General features: G+C 34.7%; 3 protein-coding genes across 4 annotated transcripts in view; all 3 read right to left on the bottom strand.

The window, feature by feature from the left end:
* Positions 1–285: 285 nt before the first annotated feature.
* Positions 286–3,766, bottom strand: kctd6b (potassium channel tetramerization domain containing 6b). Of its 2 annotated transcripts, none has more exons than XM_056449003.1 (3): positions 3,634–3,766; positions 3,089–3,173; positions 286–1,380 (listed from the first exon to the last, which is right to left on the bottom strand). In XM_056449003.1, the coding sequence occupies exons 2-3, from the start codon at positions 3,113–3,115 to the stop codon at positions 694–696; spliced, it is 714 nt and encodes a 237-aa protein (XP_056304978.1). In that variant the 5' UTR covers positions 3,116–3,173; positions 3,634–3,766; the 3' UTR covers positions 286–693. The 2 variants fall into 2 exon arrangements, with proteins under 2 accessions (XP_056304978.1, XP_056304979.1); XM_056449004.1 differs by lacking the exon at positions 3,634–3,766 and adding an exon at positions 3,519–3,617.
* Positions 3,767–6,795: 3,029 nt separating this feature from the next.
* abhd6b (abhydrolase domain containing 6, acylglycerol lipase b) lies at positions 6,796–16,897 on the bottom strand. Its single transcript, XM_056449000.1, has 9 exons — positions 16,559–16,897; positions 16,020–16,165; positions 13,963–14,119; positions 13,406–13,519; positions 10,838–10,970; positions 10,600–10,757; positions 8,798–8,852; positions 8,555–8,655; positions 6,796–7,103 (listed from the first exon to the last, which is right to left on the bottom strand). The coding sequence occupies exons 2-9, from the start codon at positions 16,151–16,153 to the stop codon at positions 6,921–6,923; spliced, it is 1,035 nt and encodes a 344-aa protein (XP_056304975.1). The 5' UTR covers positions 16,154–16,165; positions 16,559–16,897; the 3' UTR covers positions 6,796–6,920.
* A 723-nt stretch (positions 16,898–17,620) lies between these two features.
* The window catches only part of flnb (filamin B, beta (actin binding protein 278)), a 42,896-nt gene continuing 40,154 nt past the window's right edge, over positions 17,621–20,362 (bottom strand). Inside the window, exons 41-43 of the mRNA XM_056448999.1 lie at positions 19,668–19,763; positions 19,389–19,577; positions 17,621–19,296 (exon numbers count right to left, since the gene is read on the bottom strand). Coding sequence (XP_056304974.1) covers positions 19,109–19,296; positions 19,389–19,577; positions 19,668–19,763 — 473 coding nt within the window. The 3' untranslated portion in view covers positions 17,621–19,108. The remainder of the gene's footprint in view (positions 19,297–19,388; positions 19,578–19,667; positions 19,764–20,362) is intronic.

Raw genomic sequence — 20,362 nt, 5'->3', positions numbered from 1 at the left:
CACCAAATATAGATTTTTTTATAACTCTTCTGACATAAAAGAAAAAAATCATTGAACATAATCATTTCTGAAAACACTTTTACTTTTTTGCGAAAAAGCTAAGAAAATGTTTTCACAAACACAAATCCTAAAAGAAAGTTTCAAGTAAATAAATAAATAAATAAATAAATGACCTCTCGATGGTTTAGATGAGTTCTAGTAAAAACCACAATAAGAGTTGGCTCATTTGGTTTTCTTTTGATATTAAACAAATTAATGAATGTGAAAACACATCAGTAATATTCATTTTGATTTACAGCATGTGGACATTTAATACTTACAGAATGTGTTAGAAATACATGCACACTAACATCTTGATGTTGCACATAGTGCACAATGTTTGACAGACGTCTGATCTAATGGAATGAACAAATTTCTGGTGAATTTATCTTTTTTTTTTACACAACACAATTGTGGTCGAGGGGTTCACAGATTTGTGAAATTGCATAATCTGAATATGCTTTTTTCCCTTTTGATGCTTTCGATTTTCTGCTAATTATGACAGTATTCCAGATTACATGATGTGAACTTTACACTTAATTCCCTTTTTTTCCTTTTCAATTGGTCTGAATTAACCAACGCTGGAATTTCTACAGATTTAAACATGGCCTCGGACACAGCAGCAAGCGCACGTGAAGCACATTCATGAACTGGTCAATCTTCTACTTTATACGCCAGCCTGCAGAAAGTCCAGTGATGCTCCACAGTGTTCTCATTGGCCCGTTCGCTCATGTGGTGCACCCGTGTGTTCCTGATGGTGAAGCCCTGTTTGGTGATGTAGTCCATGAGGTGCACCCGCAGAGACACCTCTTGGTGATAGTCACACGGTCCAAAGGTAAAGGACACCTGACAGTCTCTGGTGTCCATCATGTGTTTGTTCCATTTGGTGAAGTTGTTGGATATTCCCTCAAGCAGCGAGTGGACTTTGGTGGTTATGGTTAGCTGTGTGATGATGACCGCTACGGGGTTTGAGTACTTGGACAGCTTGCGTGTGCTGGACAACTCCACCACCTGCTCGAAGGTGTCCAGCGGGTACAGAGGTTTCGGGTCGTTGAGGCATTGGATTAAAGGCTCGATCTGATAGAAGTCTGCTTCTTTTCGCAGAAGGTCCAGCTCCGTGAAGTCCACAGGAAGAGTGAGCTCGGACGTGCGCAGGAAGTTTAATATGTAGCGGAAAAGCGTCCCGTCCCGATCTATGAAATAGTTTCCCTGAGCGTCCCGTGTGGTGGGGAAGTCACCACGAAACATGGCACCCAGCATGGAGTCTGGGTAACGCTGAAGAGTGGAAATGGAGGTGGTGTAGAGGTGTCCTCCGACATTTAAGGTGACCGGGTGAGTCAACTAGGAGAGATGGATACAAGTCAGAAAATATAATGGGAAAGCTTAAACAGCGATTCATCAGTAACTTGACTAATCTGTTAAACTAAACTGTTAATATAGCAAACTTTAAAAAAAGGTGTTGTGCAAAGCCTGATTTGTACGTCTGTGCAGAGTGATCGCTGTATCCCACGAGTATTGATGTGAGAACTTATACTTCTGCATTTTGTCTGTGCAGCTTTGGCGAGAACCCTTACGAAACACTGGCAGGTTGTAGAGTTTCTATGGTCCACTGCGTTGTGTCTTTGCTGGTGTTTTGGATTTTAAAAAAGGGGGAAACTGGCCACTGGCAAACAACTCAAATCATAACATAAATACAAAACTAAAGCATCCTTCCAGAGCTCCTCCGTGGGATTCAACTCCCATGGCTTCCTGGCCAGCCCACATTCATCAACGCTACCAAGCCACCAATCACAAATGTTGTGCTTTATGTCAATGATGTGTAATAAAGGTGTTAAAATAATACAATTATTTGTCTTTTTTTTTTTTACCAGCCAAACAACTTTGTATTTTCAAGTTCAGCGCAGGTGAAGCCAAAACATTTTGATCGCCCTCTGATGGCTGGCTGCAGTATAGATTATAAACTCCACCATGTCCAGGTAAAGAAAAAGCCAAGTATATTTTATGAATAAATTACATTTCAAAAACACTTCAGTTCAATTCCCCAAATAAGGTTATTTAAACATTTATTATATTTGATAAAAAAAAAGCCGAAACTTAATGAACTCCTGCAAGATTCATATAATAGAAACCACAACACATTTACTCAAATTAAACGCAATGTGTACAAAACTGAAGTGATCAACTAATTATTTATAATACTGTACCCATTTTCAAGTGACATTTCTGTGCATTACTCATAACAGGATCTGGAATAGAGAATTTAGGAAATGGCTTTTTTATTCATGAGTTGGATTCTGAACCAAATTCCCCACAACCTACAGAATGTAGAACTGGAAACATTTCTCTTCTAGACAGAGATTTGTTAAACATGTCAGTTTGGCATTTTGCTTTAAAGGTTAAAATACTGTTAAATTCTTGATGTTTGGAAGTTACTGTTAGAACGTTACACAGACAGATAATCTATGGAAATTCTGACCCATTTGAATGTAAATTATGAGAAAACCATTTGACCCAATTATATTATATTATATTATATTATATATTTGTAGGGTTCCTAGGCTCCAGTGAGAATGTAAGTGGACAGAGATTAAAGTTGAACAAAGAGAAACTTATTTTTATCCTTATAAATATTATTTACATAATTAATAAAAAAACATCCAAGTGAAATACAGATTTGATTTAAATTATATATATATATATATATATATATATATATATATATATATATATATATATATATATATATATATATATATTAAATGTAACTGTATTGTAAGTGTAATTTAGGGTTGCTCAGCTTTTCACTTATAAAATACTACTTTTAAAGGATTCGAGGAATGCATTTAATTATTTTTCCAGTGAAAAAAATAGATTTGGAAAAAGCGTAAACAACGAGAGAAAAACAAAACAAAACACACAATTACATGTTTGACTATTCATATAATTGTATAGTTTCAATGTGCTTAATTCTTAAAATTAATGCAACACACATAAATCTGGCTAATAAACCCTTAGCACATACAGTAAATATATTTCTCCAGATACATACCCTATGTCCCCAGTCCCCATTATCCATTTCATAAGGGTAGGTGGACCAGTCTGACCCAATGAAGAAAAACGGATATTCACAAGACCTGTAAGAAAAGACTCTTATTACCATATAAATGTTATTTGAGGTACACAAAAACACAAACCTCGCTTTTTCAATGTTTTAACACATTTGACACAGGAATAACGCACACAGTAAGATGAACTCAAAATGCATTAGTGTGTGAGGAAGCTCAATGAATTAGAAATAGATGCTCAATAGCATGCTAGCTCTTCTAGTCAGGCACCTAAACATGTTTAGTACAGAACTTAAAGCAGAAATTTTCCTCGAAAGATGTTAAAAATGTTTAGCGATAGTGGTCGATAAAATATAACATTTGAAACCCACAACGTGACGTGTTTAATTTAAACTAAGCGACTTGACTACTAACCTTTGCTAGCCAGCTACCACAATATACAGCTAGCTTCCTGCTAACTACTAAGGTGATATAAATGAATACAATCATTTTTCGGGATGTCAGACTCCATTGGAAACCTGGCGTTTACCTGTCCTCCGGTTATGAAGGGTTTAATCTTTGGTTTTAATGTGCTGCTGTACGGGACACTGACGAGTGTTAGCTGCAGCTCAAAGACAAGGCTCGACCAAGCAGCCGCACTCACTGTCACGTGACCCGCACTAGCGCACATCACCGCGCTGACAGCACATCACAACAGTCCCTGCATAAACAACACCACAGATTTGTGTTAAAGCTTGTGCAAATGTGAAAAAAAAAAGATAAATAACCGGTGATTTAATGCAATGCTGGAGTTCCTGCTGAAGTTGAGGATAAAAGGTTGCTTTCACAAGCAAAGTAATGACAGAACATCTTGAATAAATAACTCTACAAATTTTCCAAACATGTAACATTTTATTTAATATTCAACAATTACATTTATGCACTCATAAACGATAGGTCTACATTTAAAGCAATTTATAAATGTTGTTTGCATCAATATCATATTTATAAAAGTGACGTAATGGCAGAAGTTTTACGAGAAAATATAAGGACCGGTCTTTATTCCTTGAAATAAAAGGAAAAAGCAAGACATTTCATTATTTATTTAATTTTAATTCTATTAAATTATAGCTTATTTAACGTGTACCACATGGATGGGAGACATATTTATATTAGGAACCCACAGCAATTCCATCTGAATACATTAATTGGATTTTATGTAAATTATTGTGATTCTTGTGGGCCAAAGCAGCCTTCAGTCAATTAGACCATGCTGAATAATTATACAAATTACAAAACAATGTCAATGTACAGATGGAAAATAGCTGTCCGGATCATAATACATTATATTGACTGATTACTTGGAGATCTGTACAAAAATGTTGAAACCTAGAAATATTTAAAAAACGGTCAGTCAATCCCCCTTTGGCCCAAGATAACATCACCCTTTGATTTAAAATGCAAGTCAACAGTAATCTAAATCAGAATAAATTTCCTATAATAACGGGTAGTCTAACTATAATTGTTTTTCATTTTGTAATTTATAATCAGTAGCAGGGTATACTTTCTAAATACTGGCTATTTATAATTAAACATTTTAATTTTTATTCAATTTAATATGAATAATTTTACATTGTATTTAAAAAAAAAAAAAAATCCAATATATGTTTCTTCTAATTCACCAACAAATCATGATGTGTATACTTAAAGGGACAGTTCACATAAAAATGAAAATCTGTCATTATTTGTCAAAACTAAATTTAAACTTCTTTCTTCTGTTGAACACAAAAGAGGATATTTTGTAAAATGTTCAAATATATTTTATTATAAAGATATTTTAAAAGTCCTAAACTTTTAAAAGCAAAATAAATGATGATGTAACTTTCATGGGCCCTATAATGTGTTGTTGCTATATCAGATATGGTTGCGGCTGGAGAATTATTTATATTATTTATAAAATTTTCCATTTATTGTATTTTATAAAAATCTACACCCACCCCAACTCTAAACCCAACCGTCACAGTAATGTAAAAACAGTAATTGTACCGAGTATTATTTATGTTATCTATTAAATTACCCAATAAATTGTATTTTTTAACGCCTACTCCCTACAGTATTGCAAAAAAATAGTTAGTTATATAGTGTCATAAAAAAACGCTGCTATATTGATGTGCATATCGCACTTCTGGCCGGCCGCGTATATCCGATCTAGACTTTACCCATTTAAAGTAATGTTAATATTCTAAATAAAGCATTTTAAACCTTTAATTCATCTCCACATGAAACAAAATAATATTTTTATTAGGAAACATGTTTAAATGACATAAACTGAACTTCTGAATTTACTTTTGGCACATTTAGTTGAAAAAGAGAAATAGTGCTACATAGAAATTACAGGAGCCAGCATAACTTACTGAGTCATAGCATAAGTTACCATCTGATGCTATAACTATAATCCTAAATATTCCTATAAAGCAAGATTTGGTGTTATTATTATTAGTCAATATATTAACTAACAGCTAACATTATAAATGTGTTAGGACCTTTGTTCGTTGAAATTTAATACAGTTAACTTATGTTAAGAAATTGAAAACTATTGTAAAATGTTACCATACATTTTCAGAAGTGTCAAGTAACAAATTACAAATACTCAAAGTACTGTAAATGAGAGGTTTTTCCTCAGGAATTGTAATTTACTAAGTAGTTTTAAAAATGTGTACTTTGCCTTGAGTACATGTTTAGAGCTGTGTCTGTACTTTAACTCCATTATTTTCCTTACCTGTAGTCACAACTTTATTTTATTCTTGTCTGTGGGGATTGGCTAAGTGGAAAAATCAGTCATGTAATTCCTGTCCAATCAAATTGCACATAGAAAGTAACAATCTCAACAAATGGGCACTTTATAAATGCAGCAAAGTGTTAGGAAGCATTAAAATTGGCCAAGATGTCCACATTTTTTACACGCACTAACTCAGAGACTGTTTAGACACTGATGAGAAGATGATGTTTACTGTATGATGACTAAAAACATGGCTAAAGGGGCTTAAACAATAACTTAATCCACTACAGAATATTACGTTTACACATGCCTGCACAAATTGCATGTAAACGCATCAGCCGTTCACAGCGTAACACTCACTACTCACTACTCTTGAGTACTTTTAAAAGAGCTACTTTTTACTCATACTTTGAGTAATATTTACAACAGATACTTTTACTCTACATTCACTACATTTTGGGCAAGTAATAGTAGTTTTACCTAACTATGATTTTTCATTACTCTTTCCACCTCTGTATATTTTACATTAAGCACAGTATCTTTATTTAAAGCTACAGTATGTAACATTTGGCACTCTAGCGGTTAATAAATAAAACTACACATTACATAACTACAAAATGAAGCCAGAGCTACTTTTCTACTGGTACGGGATTTGAAAAGATAACTTACCCAAAAAGAAAAAACACTTCCTCACCATTTACTCGTACTCAACTGGTCCTAAATACCTTATTGTTTCTTTAACAAAAGAAAGAAACTCAAACAGGTTTGGAACGAGTGGGAGATGAGTAAAGGATGATAGAATTTTCATTTTATGTGAACTATCCCTTTTAGAACACAACCAATGTAATAAAGTCCCAAAATAAAGAGTTACTATAGGCTTACTGTAGTGATTCAGGAGTTTTAGATGTACTTATTCTATAAATACATTGTTTTAAATGGATCTAAAGACTTTGAAGGTGGACATACTGCCGAATCCTTGTATGAATATTAGTATTCTTTCTTAGTTTATTACATACTTCTGGAAAAAGTATTATGCAGTATGCGTGTGACGGCAGATCTCAAGATTTCTTCTTCACGCTGACGCTCTCTATGCCCTGCTGAGAGATGATGAAATCGAAAATGAGTTTGGCTGTTTGTCGTGGTCGCTCCATCACAACTGAATGACCGCAATTTTCCAGCAGATCAACACGACAGCCTGGAAAAGCCTCTGCGATCACTGCTGCCCCAGACACATCCACCACCTGACGGGCAGATGGGAATATCAGGTGTGTTATAAATAAATAAAACTGCAAAAAAACATATGTACCATAAAAAAATGTGCATAGTGAAATTTAGAATGTGAATTACACAGTGAATTAGAATATACAACTATAATGTCATTCAATTACGTCATAGTTTACATATTTAAATAGTTTATATATTATATATTTGCACCAGACACTTTTGTACAATCACTCCATATCTCCAGAAAAAAAAGCATTGTGCTTTTCTGAAGTGTGCTTCACACAGGTGAGTGGGCTTGACAAACCACCTGTAGAAACGCTCACTCTCCATATGCACCGAACACTTTACTTAAACTCCACCTTCAAACTTAAGAACCTCTTTTTAACAATATCTTGCACAACATTGTTCTGTCAAAAGTACTTGTATAGTCCGTCTTAGGTTATGTGTATAGTTTAAGTATTTATAGTATATGTATAGTTAGATTACAGCTCCGGTATCTTAGTTATGTATAGGGTTAAAATATCTCTGACATCCAGTGTTGTGTTTAAATTTATTAGCTTTTTATTTAGCACCGTGGTCCTGAAAGACACAACATTTCACGAAATTCCACTGAATGTCTGCATATATGTAGCGGAATGACAATAAACCTCAATTTGACTTGACTCAAAAAAAAAACTTGTCAGGTATATTTAGAACAATAATCATTTGATGATATAATAAAGGCAAAATATCATGGTGCAGCTTTAAAAAATCAATCTGCTGTCATTTTAAATTATTTATACTTTGCTGCTATTGTTCAGACCTTTAGGTTTCATTCATTTGCCATTAATACAATTTAATTTCATTTGATTACTCATTAATTTCTATAGTTTAATTTAAATACTGGCCAAAATAAGTATGTAGGTTTGATTACATAAATCATATATTTACAGGCAGAGCATCGCCAGGAATGAAACCCAGCATCTGTTGATGTCTATGCGTTCCAGACTTCAGGCTGTATTTGACTGAAAAGGATTTGCAACCAAGTATTAAAAAGTGAAAGTTTGATTTATGATTATTCTGACCCATTATTATTGGTCCCTTAACAAGTGGGAGGCACATATGTAAACAGTTTTAATTCCTACACCGTTCACCTGATTTGGATGTAAATGCCCTCAAATTAAAGCTCTCAGTCTGCAGTAAAAGCACATCTTGTTTGTTTCATTCAAATCCATTGTGTTGGTGTATAGAGCCAAAAATGTTAGAATTGTGTTGATGTCCAAATATTTAATGCTGAATGGGAATAGAACATTATTTCACCAATCATTTTTTAACATTAAATTAAATGCGGTTTCCTTGTATTTAATGTTTTCTACATATATTAAAATCACTTTTGTACATTTATTTTGATGCATTCACCAAAAAAAAGTCTCATCTTTGACCCACATGTGTGGTTTTCTATGTTTACAGCATGCATGTTTACACATACCTGGTCCTGCTTGCCCCAGATGACTTGTACAGGGGTAGTTATTTGCTGTAGATGCTCATGCAAAGCATATTTAGAGTTTTCACTCATAATTTCCATGAACACTGTAATGGTTTAGAGAGAACAATTTAAGAAGAGTGCAATTAAGCAAAACATTTTCATTAAAACAACAACGGTTAAAGACATTTTGTTATAATCTTCAGTAGGATATGTAACTTAAGTAGGCAGGCTTGTGTTCATACTGACCCTTGTGATAAAAGTCATTGTGCGGTATTCGTACATCCACCAGGCCTTGGAGAATCTATAATCAAAGGTAAACATATCATTTTGTGTGTGACGCTGTTTTAAATCTATAATCTTAAACCACACCAAGAAAAGTTTTTCACACTCAGATACAGTATGAGTCAACACCAGCAGAATATACAACACTGTTTATTAGTGAGTGCTGTAGTTTTGTGTTGTTTTATCTGCTTTAAAATCTGCCTGAAAGTGTTTCAAACTATATTGTTTCTCTGTGTCATGATCATAATTATTGTGTTGTGGCCATTCTTTAATACAGCTATGCACGTCAAAATGCGATCCTGGATTAACGTGTTGATCCTGGAACATAATTTTTGTTCCAAAATGTAATCCCTACCAATTCCCTACCACTAAACCCAAGCATAATTGTAAATTATTCCCCAAATCACAGGGCAATTAGAAGTGCGTAAACCTAATCGTAAGCCTAAACGTTAAATGTATCCCTTAACTCTGATTGGCTGATTGAAATGTTGTTCCAGGATCAACATAGATGGTAATTCAGGAACTTGTGCTACTTGGAAAACCCTCATCCAAGATTTAGGTGACTTTTTATTAATGAAAACTTTTAGCTGAAACCATGGTCCTTGGTGATTAATAAAATACAAGTCAATGGCTATTGACACTTTTAGAGTGAAAAAAATATGATACGATGATATGTTGAGATTTTTGAACCAAAATAAACAATATTTACACCATTAGCACAATATGATCAACATTATAAAAACATGATCTGTGAGGAAGCAGAGAGAGGACGCATGTACTGTATTCTTCATCAAAATAGTACTTATTTTTATTATTTAAATATATATACATATAATCTCTATATTAAAGCCAATGTTTGACATGTTTTTATTGTATTTTTTACGTGCAACGTAAAATACAATAGATACTGAAATTTTAAAACGTCCATTACCCACAAACATTCGAGCTCTACTGAATTCTAAAACGACTCTGATTGGCCGTTGTGTTCATGTGCTCAACAGATAAGACTGTGATTGGCTCAGAAAGTCATCGCTTCAACGCTGTTCAACACTGTTCACCAAGCATAAACACAAATACATTCTGACCATTCATATAAGACTGTACCAAACACGTCATATTCATATTTAAAGCTTCTACTGAGATTTTAGAATTAAGCTTTAAATGTCATCATAATTTTATAAAGTCATTACCCTAAAAATATGATCTTTTTTGTATATTCTATAACGGTGTACAAGTTATTAAACTGTCCTCGAGATTAAAGTCATGTCTATGCTAAGCTCAGAAAGTTGTGTTTTTGTAAAAGCAACAACAGAAGGACGAATATTCAAAGGTAAAAATAGCAGACGCTGTAATGAATCTGATCAATTTGACTTATGGCCACTCAAGTTAGAAATACTCAGAACTCTTTTGTGTTTTGGAGTTTAAAAAAATAATGTTAGAATAAAATATACACACATTTAGGAAAAAACAGTACTATAGTATATAGGTTTCATTTTAACAAAGTTATTCAATTACAAGAGTCTAATTGACTGCCTCTCTAGTTCTAAATTTTAGCATGAAATGGACTTTTTTCAAGTCGAAACTTTTCACAATAGATCTCAGAAAACATCTCATCCAAAAGAGGTAATTTTTAAATCTAAAAATCTTAATGATCTACAGAAAAAGAAAAGTCACCTACATCTTTAATGTCCGGATAGTAAGTACATTAGCAGCCAATTTTTGTTACATTTGCCTGATCCATCCATTTAACCCTGCGTTAGACTAACCTGTTGAGGGACTCTGAAGCGCACGTGCGAGCAGAGCTTCAGCATCTCCTCCATCTCCTCAGGAGTGGAGGGAATAAGTGGAATATCGAGTGTGTAGTGGCTGTGCTCCACATCATGCATCTGACAGTCAAACTTACTTTCGTTTTGGTTCTTCAGACCTTCAGGGGGAAAAAAGAAATGTGAGCATGTAGGAGTGTAATCTGTACAAATGTATCCATGCATAAATGTACGGACTGACCGGCAGGACAGATGAGAGTTAAACCACAGAGATCAGAGGGGTGACAGGCTGCATACACTCCTGCCACAGTGCCACCCATTGATGTGCCCACAAGGTGAAACGGCTTTCTGTTCAGTCTAATGGTCTCTACAAACTGAATGGTGTAAGAGTCAGGAGTATTTACAAATGAGGACAATATGAAGTTTAAATAAGTTAGACTTTTGTTGTTGTTGATGAAACCATTTTAATCAACGATGAGAAGTCTAAGAAGTAGGCTTTGTAGAAATTCACTGCATCCAAAATGGTAAAAAGCCTTGGAGTTACGATTGATGACCAACTGAACTTCTCTGACCACATTTCTAGAACTGCTCGATCTTGCAGATTCGCACTCTACAACATCAGAAAGGTCCGACCCTTCCTATCTGAACATACAGCTCAACTCATTGTTCAAGCTTTTGTCCTCTCCAAACTGGACTATTGCAACTCTCTGCTAGCCGGGCTACCAGCTAGTTCTATCAAACCTCTTCAGCTGCTTCAGAACGCAGCAGCACGAGTGGTCTTTGATGAACCCAAAAGAGCACATGTCACTCCGCTACTCACCCGTTTGCACTGGCTGCCAGTTGCTGCCCGCATCAAATTCAAAGCTCTGATGTTTGCTTACAAAGTGACCTCTAGCTGTGCTCCTTCGTATCTGCTCTCACTTCTGCAGATATATGTGCCCTCCAGAAACTTGCGTTCTGTGAATGAACGTCGCCTCGTTGTTCCATCCCAAAGAGGGAAGAAATCACTTTCCCGAACTCTCACATTTAATCTGCCCAGTTGGTGGAATGAACTCCCTAACTACATCAGAACAGCAGAGTCACTTGCTGTCTTCAAGAAACGACTAAAAACGCAACTGTTTAGTCTCCACTTTCCTTCCTAATCTGCAACTGCCTCTCTGGCTATACCACTAACTGTGCCCTCTCTCTCTCTCTTTCTCAAAAAAAAAAAAAAAAAAAAAAAAAAAAAAAAAAAAATTACTAATGTTTTGCCTCTTAGACTTTTACACACCTGAAACTTGTCTATAGCGCTTGTTCACTGCTGCTCTTATAGTTGTGTAAATTGCTTCCTTGTCCTCATTTGTAAGTCGCTTTGGATAAAAGCGTCTGCTAAATGACTAAATGTAAATGTAAATGTAAATGTAGAATAATTGTCAATGACGTATTTGATACTGAAACTTCTACGCACGCTCCTCCCCAAATTTGTTTACAAAACATCACTTCTTGTGCTAAACAATTTATTATACGAACAAAAATACAGTAACAGTGAGGCAAAATATTACAAACTAAAAATTCCAATTTTTCAAGTTTCAATTTTGATCTTTTAAAATCTGTTAAAACACGCTGAGATAGCAAGACTGAACTTTCTTTAGTGTCAATCGTTCTAATAAGCTTGATTGGTGATCAAGAAACATTTCAGTATCAATTCTAAAAAAGATCGTGCCGCATTCATTTCCGTGTGAAATTTGTGAAAGAGAGCAGCTTTTATTTGAAATGCAATTTTCAATAATAAAAATAAGTAATATTTAAATTTCTGTTCTTTTTTATTAATGTAATACATGCTTCCCGGATAAAATGTATATTTTTATTAAGGTATACATTTTATTTTATTTTATTCATTTTCATCCCTGTTAATGAATTTTGGAACGTACAGTTTAATATCGTATGTGTTTTTTCTTCCCATAAACCTGCAATAACATGAAACGTGAAGTACAAATTCATTCATTCAATTTCTTTTCGGCTTAGTCCCTTCAGTAATCAGGTGTCGCCACAGCAGAATAAACCACCAACTTATCCAGCATATGTTTTATGCAGCGGATGTCCTTCCACCTGCAACCCATCACTGGGAAACACCCATACACACGCATTCACCCACATACACTACAGACAATTTAGCTTAACCAATTCACCTAAAGCACATGTCTTTGGACTTGTGGGGGAAACCAAATCACCCAGAGGAAACCCACACCAACACGGGGAGAACGTGCAAACTCCACACAGAAATGCCAACTGACCCAGCCAAGGCTCAAACAAGCGAAGCTCTTGCTGTGAGACGACAGCGCTACCCACTGCGCCACCGTACCGCCCACCACTCAAGTACAAATTAAGCTTATATTAAAAACACAAACAAATAAAACTATATGATTGTTATAGAGTGGGAAATGTAGTCTAAATTCATATAAAATTCTGTCATCATTTACTCACCTCTGACTTGCTGCAAACCAGTTTAAGTTTGTTTGCTTTGGGTTTTTTTTTTTTTTTGGTTCTGTTAAACACAAAAGAATATATACTGAAGAAAGCCAGAAATCTGTAAACATTGACTTCCACAATAGGAAAAACAAATACCATGGATGTCAGTGGTTACGGATTTCCAGCTTACTTCAAAGCATCTTCTTTTGTGTTTTTGCAACAAGTCAAGGGTGAGTAAATGATGACAGATTTTTCATTTTTTGGACAAACTATCTCTTTTAGTAATATGTACAACTTAAGGATGTGGCATTTAAAACAATAATATATATTATGCTTTATGTATCAAACATCCAGCCATTACCTGACGTATTCTTTTGACCTGACCCTGGATTGAATAGTCGTCTGTGTTGGTACGCGTTGTGCCCTCATGTCCTGGCATGTCGACACACAGCAGATGCAGATGTTTGGGAAGGTACTGTTTACGACGAAGACACAAAATGCTTGTAAAGAAAATATACAGGTGAAGTCAAAATCATTGTTATTATTTTTCAAAATTGTCCCAAATGATGATTAACAGAGCAAGGACTTTGTCACAGTATTTGCTATATTTTTCTTCTGGAGAAAGTCTTATTTGTTTTATTTCAGCTAGTTAAGCTAGTTAAATGTCACTTTAAGCTTAAAAAATATCTAGTAAAATGTTATGTAGTGTCATCATGGCAAATATAAAAGAAATCAGATATTAGAAATTGGTTATTAAAACTAATATGTTTAGAAATGTGTTGAAAAAAATCTTCTCTCCGTTAAACAGAAATTGGGGAAAGAAATATAATAATTCAGGAGGGCTAATAATTCTGACTTCAACTTTACATGTTATTTTCATTTTCTAGCTTACGCCCAGTCAGTGCAATAATTCTGTACCTTCAGCATGGGCAGCCACGTGTCTTTATGAGCAGAGAAGTCGTGCAGCATCAGTATAGAGGGTCTGAGGCCTGGTTTCCCTCTGTGTGAGTAACAGAAGCGATAACCAGCACAGTCTGCATAACGCACCTGCAGACCCAGAGTTCTCCGCCAGTACCTGTGCAAACGCCACAAAAATACATAAGACTCAAATGTGCACTCAGTCTGATGTGCATTACTGCAAAACCTTTGGAAATAGAGAGAGAGAGAGAGAGAGAGAGAGAGAGAGAGAGAGAGAGAGAGAGAGAGAGAGAGAGAGAGAGAGAGAGAGAGAGAGAGAGAGAGAAAAGAATGCATAGAGGAACCCCTTTATGTAGTGTAAACATATAAAATATTATACAGCATTTATTTTAGACAAAATAAACATATGCACTAATAAAAATTGTGTTTATGTTAATTATACAATATATTGTGTACATTACAGTCCAAAATACTGATACCAATTATATTAATGTGTATTTTTTCATTAATTTCAAAATGTAATACAAATTATATTATTATGAATATACACAGTTATTTTTTGACTAGAATTGTGATTTATATATAAGGGCTGTGCAACTAATCAAAATCGAATCGTATCTGCAATGTTGCAATTAGCTAATGGCAAGGGGCTGCAATATGATATATATATATATATATATATATATATATATATATATATATATATATATATATATGTAATAATTCATTTCCCCACCCACAGCAAATGCGTGACTGGTGTGTGTGAGTGACAGCCAATAGAGTGAGCACATTTTCATTCTGCCCAATCAGAATTGCTCAACGAAACTATGAGGAACGCCCACAATTAAATAAAAAACCCAAACAGGAAAGTGTGGATGAGTGGGATGATGGCATCTGCCGCTTCAGAAGCACTCATACACTAATTAATATCAAAGAAAAACAGGACATCGGTAATAAGGGATTATTTTGGTTTCAAAGTCACAGACACCGAACAAAAACAGGTCATCTGTAAGAGCTGTCGCAGAATTGTTGCCACAGCACAATGAAATACAACAACCAGACCAGTACCTAAAAAAGCACCACATGCGGTATTGCCAGTAACGCTCAATCTAGTAGCAAGCAACAGCAAAGTACAATTTCAGAGTTGTTTGCGGTTATTGCGGCTGTTACACCGTATGAAAGAACATCACGAAGGCACCAGGAGATAACTAACGCCATAACTCACTAACGTTTGCTTTAGAGAAAAACAAGTTGTTAATTTCTGAATATTTTTAAACAAATTTGAATAAATGTTGTAGTTAGTTAATATCTTTTCAGTTGCTTTTTTTGGACTAACACTCACTGCATTATAGCAGTAATAAGCTATGATACAGATTATTGAGCTGAAGCTTGACTTACAAAATTAAAATCAAAATCGCAATATCTGTAAAAAAAATTTCAATTAGATATTTTCCCCAAATCGCACAGCCCTAATACACACACACACACGCACGCACGCACGCACGCACGCACGCACGCACGCACGCACATTTTATTTCTTAATATTAGTTAAAGATATTAGTTAACATGAAATATACACATATTATGAAATAAAACATTTTTGTTAGTGAAATTATGATAATATTTTAAAATATTGTATGTTGTTTTTATTTTAAAGTTAAAGTATGTTAAAGTACAATTTTTTTATCAATGTTATTTTGTCTGCACTGCAAATATGCACTTTTTGTATTTATTTGTATTTTAATTATTACACTATTATTTTGTGAGTTGAACTAGATTTTAATGTTTTTTGTTTAGTTTTTTTGGCTTCAATGTAAGTTTATAAGGAGTACTTTTTATTTTTCTCCAGTAAGAAAAATAATATTAATGATTTAATGGTTTTAAATAATTTTAATCTTTTTAAACATTTTTATGTACTTTTTATTCAGTTCACATCATAACTTATTTACATTTATATCCAGTTTTTTCAGGATAGGCTTTAACTGTAGAATCATATATATAATAATCTGATATGAAGTAATATAAGCATGTATATGGTGTTTAAAAATGGTATTTACCAGTAATAGACTTTGATGAGTGATGATGGCCACAGCATAAAGGAGGCCATGAAGAGAAGCAGAGGAATAGCAAGAGTCCCTGCAGCAATGGCAAACATATTCACCATATCCTGATCCATTCCTGCTGCTTTCATATAGCAAACAACCTGCAAAATAAGTAACACGACGGCAGACATTACAAATGACTGAAGAAAACTTAAAAATACCTCAAAATGAAGTGCAATAAAAGCGGTAAGAATGGGGGAGGGGGCGGACGGCCAGCATCTGTTTGTGTCTAATCAATACTTATAACCTAGATAACTCACAGTGTGCTTAAAATACTCAATTTACCATCATATTATGCCTTCACTACAGTATGACTGCTTATAAAATGCGTAAATAATTATTTTATTTATTCTGAAAATGTATGTAAAATTACAGCATCTCATTATCGGACGACTAAAGCTTTGAATTGGGGTTACGAGTAGAAATCATTAAAATAATAACAACTCCCCAATGACTCAAACAGATTGGGAACAGTTTGAGAGCAGTGAACTTACTTCATAAAGTTAATCCGACATTGACGTCACTCATTGAGGTCAGCTGTAATCGAGCCGTCTCAAAGGACAGATCCTGAAAAGTCCCGTTTGCTCTTCATCCTCATTCTGTATATCTGTTTAACTTAATAAAAGTCCATGTCAGCATGTCTGCTCACCCCAATAAACACTGACGTGCCATGCAGAGAAAACGGAGGCGATCACGTGATCTCAAGAAATCAATCAGATGGAAAATACGATAATCCTGTTACTCAGAATAAAATGAACTAAAATACGGAATTACATATTATTAAAGTCAACATTTTAATAAATATACTTTTTAATAAAACGAAAATCCATACCTTATGCCTACCCTAAGTTTTATACATCACACGTAGGCCTATTTCCAACAGATACTACATTCAACATCAGTTTACTTGCATTTATTCCTCATTATGTTACTTACATATTTATAAACATTAAATCCATATAAAGGCTCAAATATATTAAGACAACTCACATTTTTACTTGTCACATTTATGTTTATGTTATGCATTATGTTGCTTACATATTTATAAAATATGATATTCATGTAAAGGCATAATATATTTAGACTTTATCACAAAAATAGAGAAACAATTGCTAAAAATTTTTAATTTTTAAATATATATACTATAATGCACAGAAATACAATACGGCCATATTGTAAAATATGCTTGAAATTTTGTTTTCAATTAAAAGATTTAGTAATCTCTGTGGTTATTGTTTTATAAAAAAAAACATGTCTGTTTTGGCTATATACAAATGGAGTACAATGGGGTCTCATTAAAAATATCATTTAAAAAAATAAAACTGAAGAGGTTAATTTTTATTTTAAAGATAGACAATAGTTTGGAGAATATAAAATGTACAATACTATTCAAAAGGATGGAAACAAGTAATATATTTATTCAGCAAGGATACATGATTTCTTTTATTAGATCAGTGCATTTCTTCTGTTCTTTCAATAAAAAATAACCATTTCTACCAAAATATTAAATCAGCACAACTTTTAACATTAACCATGGGAAGAAATATTTTGGAGCATCAATTCAACAAATTAGATTGACTTTTAAATGATCATGTGACACTAAAAAATGAAAATTAAGCTTAGCATCAGAGGAATAAATGCATTTTAAAAACATCCAAATAGCTAACAGTTACTTTAAAGGGCACCTATTTTACCCTTTTTACAAGATGTAAAATAAGCCTTTGGTGTCTCCGGAATGTGTCTGTAAGGTTTGCCCATTTTGGTGTGAGTATACTGTAGCTGTTTTTGCATCCTGTGGCTTTAAATGCAAATGAGCTGCTTCTCCCCGCCCACTATTCCCACATGGGTGTCTGCTTCTCGACATGCGTTACATCAGATAAATAGCACAGTGACGAAGATAGACTCTGATGAAGCTGAAATGCGGAGCTAGTGTTTCTTCCTATACTGATAAACATCCAGTTTATGTGACTATTTTCCATTTTATACGGTTCCTTTTACAGCATCGATGTTGTAATGTAATTAAAATACAATCAGTTAAATGGACTTTGGCATTCATTTAGTTGCTCAAGCGTAAAACGAGACCAAAAGCTGTTTACTCACACGCGCCCGTCAGAATCAGCAGGCTAGCGCAGAAGCTCCATTGAATATACTGGGGTAAAATAAATGTTCATATTTTAAAGACACGGCGGGGAAAATTTTAATTTAATGGATTGTTTCTTGTACAATCTTAGACCCACTTTATATCGGATATCACACAGCCAGTGGAGATTGCTGATTTTTAAAGAAAACAGACCTTAAACGTGCCGATTTTGCAATGGCATACAGTTCACCGGAAGCGCTTAACCCAGGTTACTGACAAATTAAAAGTCCTTTAGCATATTTCAGCATATACCCTATACAGCTCATTAGTCAAAAATACCAAGTTTATTTCATGTATTTATGGTGGAGTTTATTCAAGCCTTTCTGAAATGATTAGTCTCACACAAATGCCGATTGCAGTTCACACACACACACTCTAGCGTTTACTGACACCATGCGGAATTAAGAATTATATTGCGATTTTACTGTATTACAATCATGCTCTGTTTTAAAAATGTTTTAAACTCATAAAAATCACAGAGAGTTCTCACAAATATTTTAATCTCAATTTATTTACAAAAAGATGTTCTGTGGACATGTGTATGCATGTTATTATAGAAAAATGGCGCCTGCCAATCAATTTAGTGGGCGAGGAAAACTGCACTCCCACGTCACGTTGTGGTGCCGCAAAATTACTGGGATTTGGGTCCTATTTTAACATCAAAAAAAATGTAAAAAGAGAGAGTTGTTGGGTTTACATCACTCCAACATGACAGTGGACACACTATACACACATGCAGTTCTGTCCCAACAGCTTACAAAAGTTGATTTTCATCATAGGTGCCCTTTAAATTGTAATAATATTTTCACAAAATTACTGCTAATTGCATAAGAGACCTTTCAAAATCACTTTTTTTAATAATAGTGTATACACACACACACACACACACAGATGTGAATGAACTTCACACAATGCTAATGTAAAATGGCGATCCAGGAATGTGCTCATCTCCCCACTTCACTGCTAAGACATATTTTCCTCTTTCCTTCACAGCATAGTTAATCCTGTACTGACACTGGCCCATGTGAATGATGGACACCCGCTCACAGGGAACTGTAGGGCCATGCATGCCCACGAACAGAAGGTTTCGTCCTACAACACAAAACACAGACATTTCTTAAGCATTACTTCAGTGAAACGAGTTACTTACAGTAACATTCCCGCTAATGTCACGGCGCACTCACCAGCTTTACTGCAGTCCACATAAAAAGTGTTTTTGCATCCCAGAAAGCCCTTACTCAGGCCTGGGCCGTGGCAGAAGACTTTACTAGCGTCAGACAGCAAAACTGGCTCAGCACTGCTGTCAGATGTTGTGTTGATCTGAGGTCCTGACAGAGAGGCTTCTTCATGACTGTTACACAGCTGAGTTTGATCTGCCGGTGGACAAGAAGAATTATAGCCTGAGAAAGAAAGTATACGCTTCAATATCCCCCCAAAAATGTTAATAGACTGATAATTCATACCAGAGACAGGAGTGTCTGTGGCGGTAATGACAGACACAAGAAATGGGCTTTGGGAAACATGATCCTCATTAAACATGACTGAAACCTCATAGTCACCTGTGGGAGAACAGATTTGGTAAATATTTATTATTAAATAATTATTATTAAATAAATATATGTAAATAAAATATTATTATTAATCAATATGCATGTGTTATGTTTGATTATTTGCCAGCAGCTAGCTCTTTGCAACTCTGACTTGGTCCGGCCAGTACCTGGATGGGAGACCACATGGGAAAGCTAGGTTGCTGCCGGAAGTGGTGTTAGAGAGGCCAGCAGGGGGCGCTCAACCTGCGGTTTGTGTGGGTCCTAACGCCCCAGTGTAATGAGGGGGACTCTATACTGCACAGTGAGCGCCGTCTTTCGGATGAGATGATAAACTGAGGTTCAATGATGTTCGGTTTTTGGCCCATTACATGAAAAATTTTGGGCACCCCTGGTCTAAACAAAGCTTTGTGTTAGCCTTTTTAACTTAATAAACTGGTATTTTTGGGTAGCTTTGGTGTTGCCGCCTTTTTAATATATAATAAATTAGTAAACAAATATTTGAACATATGACCAAATAATTGAATATACTGTATTTAATATTTAGCATATTTTATACAAATACATAATATCACACAAATAAATTAACAGACCCTTTAACAGACTTTCTA

The sequence above is a fragment of the Danio aesculapii genome, chromosome 23 (genome assembly GCF_903798145.1).
Source record: "Danio aesculapii chromosome 23, fDanAes4.1, whole genome shotgun sequence".
NCBI lineage: Eukaryota > Metazoa > Chordata > Actinopteri > Cypriniformes > Danionidae > Danio > Danio aesculapii.
The sequence above is the reverse complement of the archived record's forward strand: the minus strand, read 5'-3'. Positions and strand labels throughout refer to the sequence as shown.

What these genes read in the sequence shown, in the direction of transcription:
- kctd6b (XM_056449003.1), bottom strand. Translation starts at nt 3,115, where the DNA reads ATGGATAATGGGGACTGGGGACATAGG. An exon ending in ATGGGGACTGGGGACATAGG is followed by an intron (nt 1,381 to 3,088) that starts GTATGTATCTGG and finishes CATCTCTCCTAG; the next exon opens with TTGACTCACCCGGTCACCTT.
- abhd6b (XM_056449000.1), bottom strand. Translation starts at nt 16,153, where the DNA reads ATGAAAGCAGCAGGAATGGATCAGGATATGGTGAATATGTTTGCCATT. An exon ending in CTCATCAAAGTCTATTACTG is followed by an intron (nt 14,120 to 16,019) that starts GTAAATACCATT and finishes GCGTTTGCACAG; the next exon opens with GTACTGGCGGAGAACTCTGG. An exon ending in AACTCTCATCTGTCCTGCCG is followed by an intron (nt 10,758 to 10,837) that starts GTCAGTCCGTAC and finishes TTCCCCCTGAAG; the next exon opens with GTCTGAAGAACCAAAACGAA.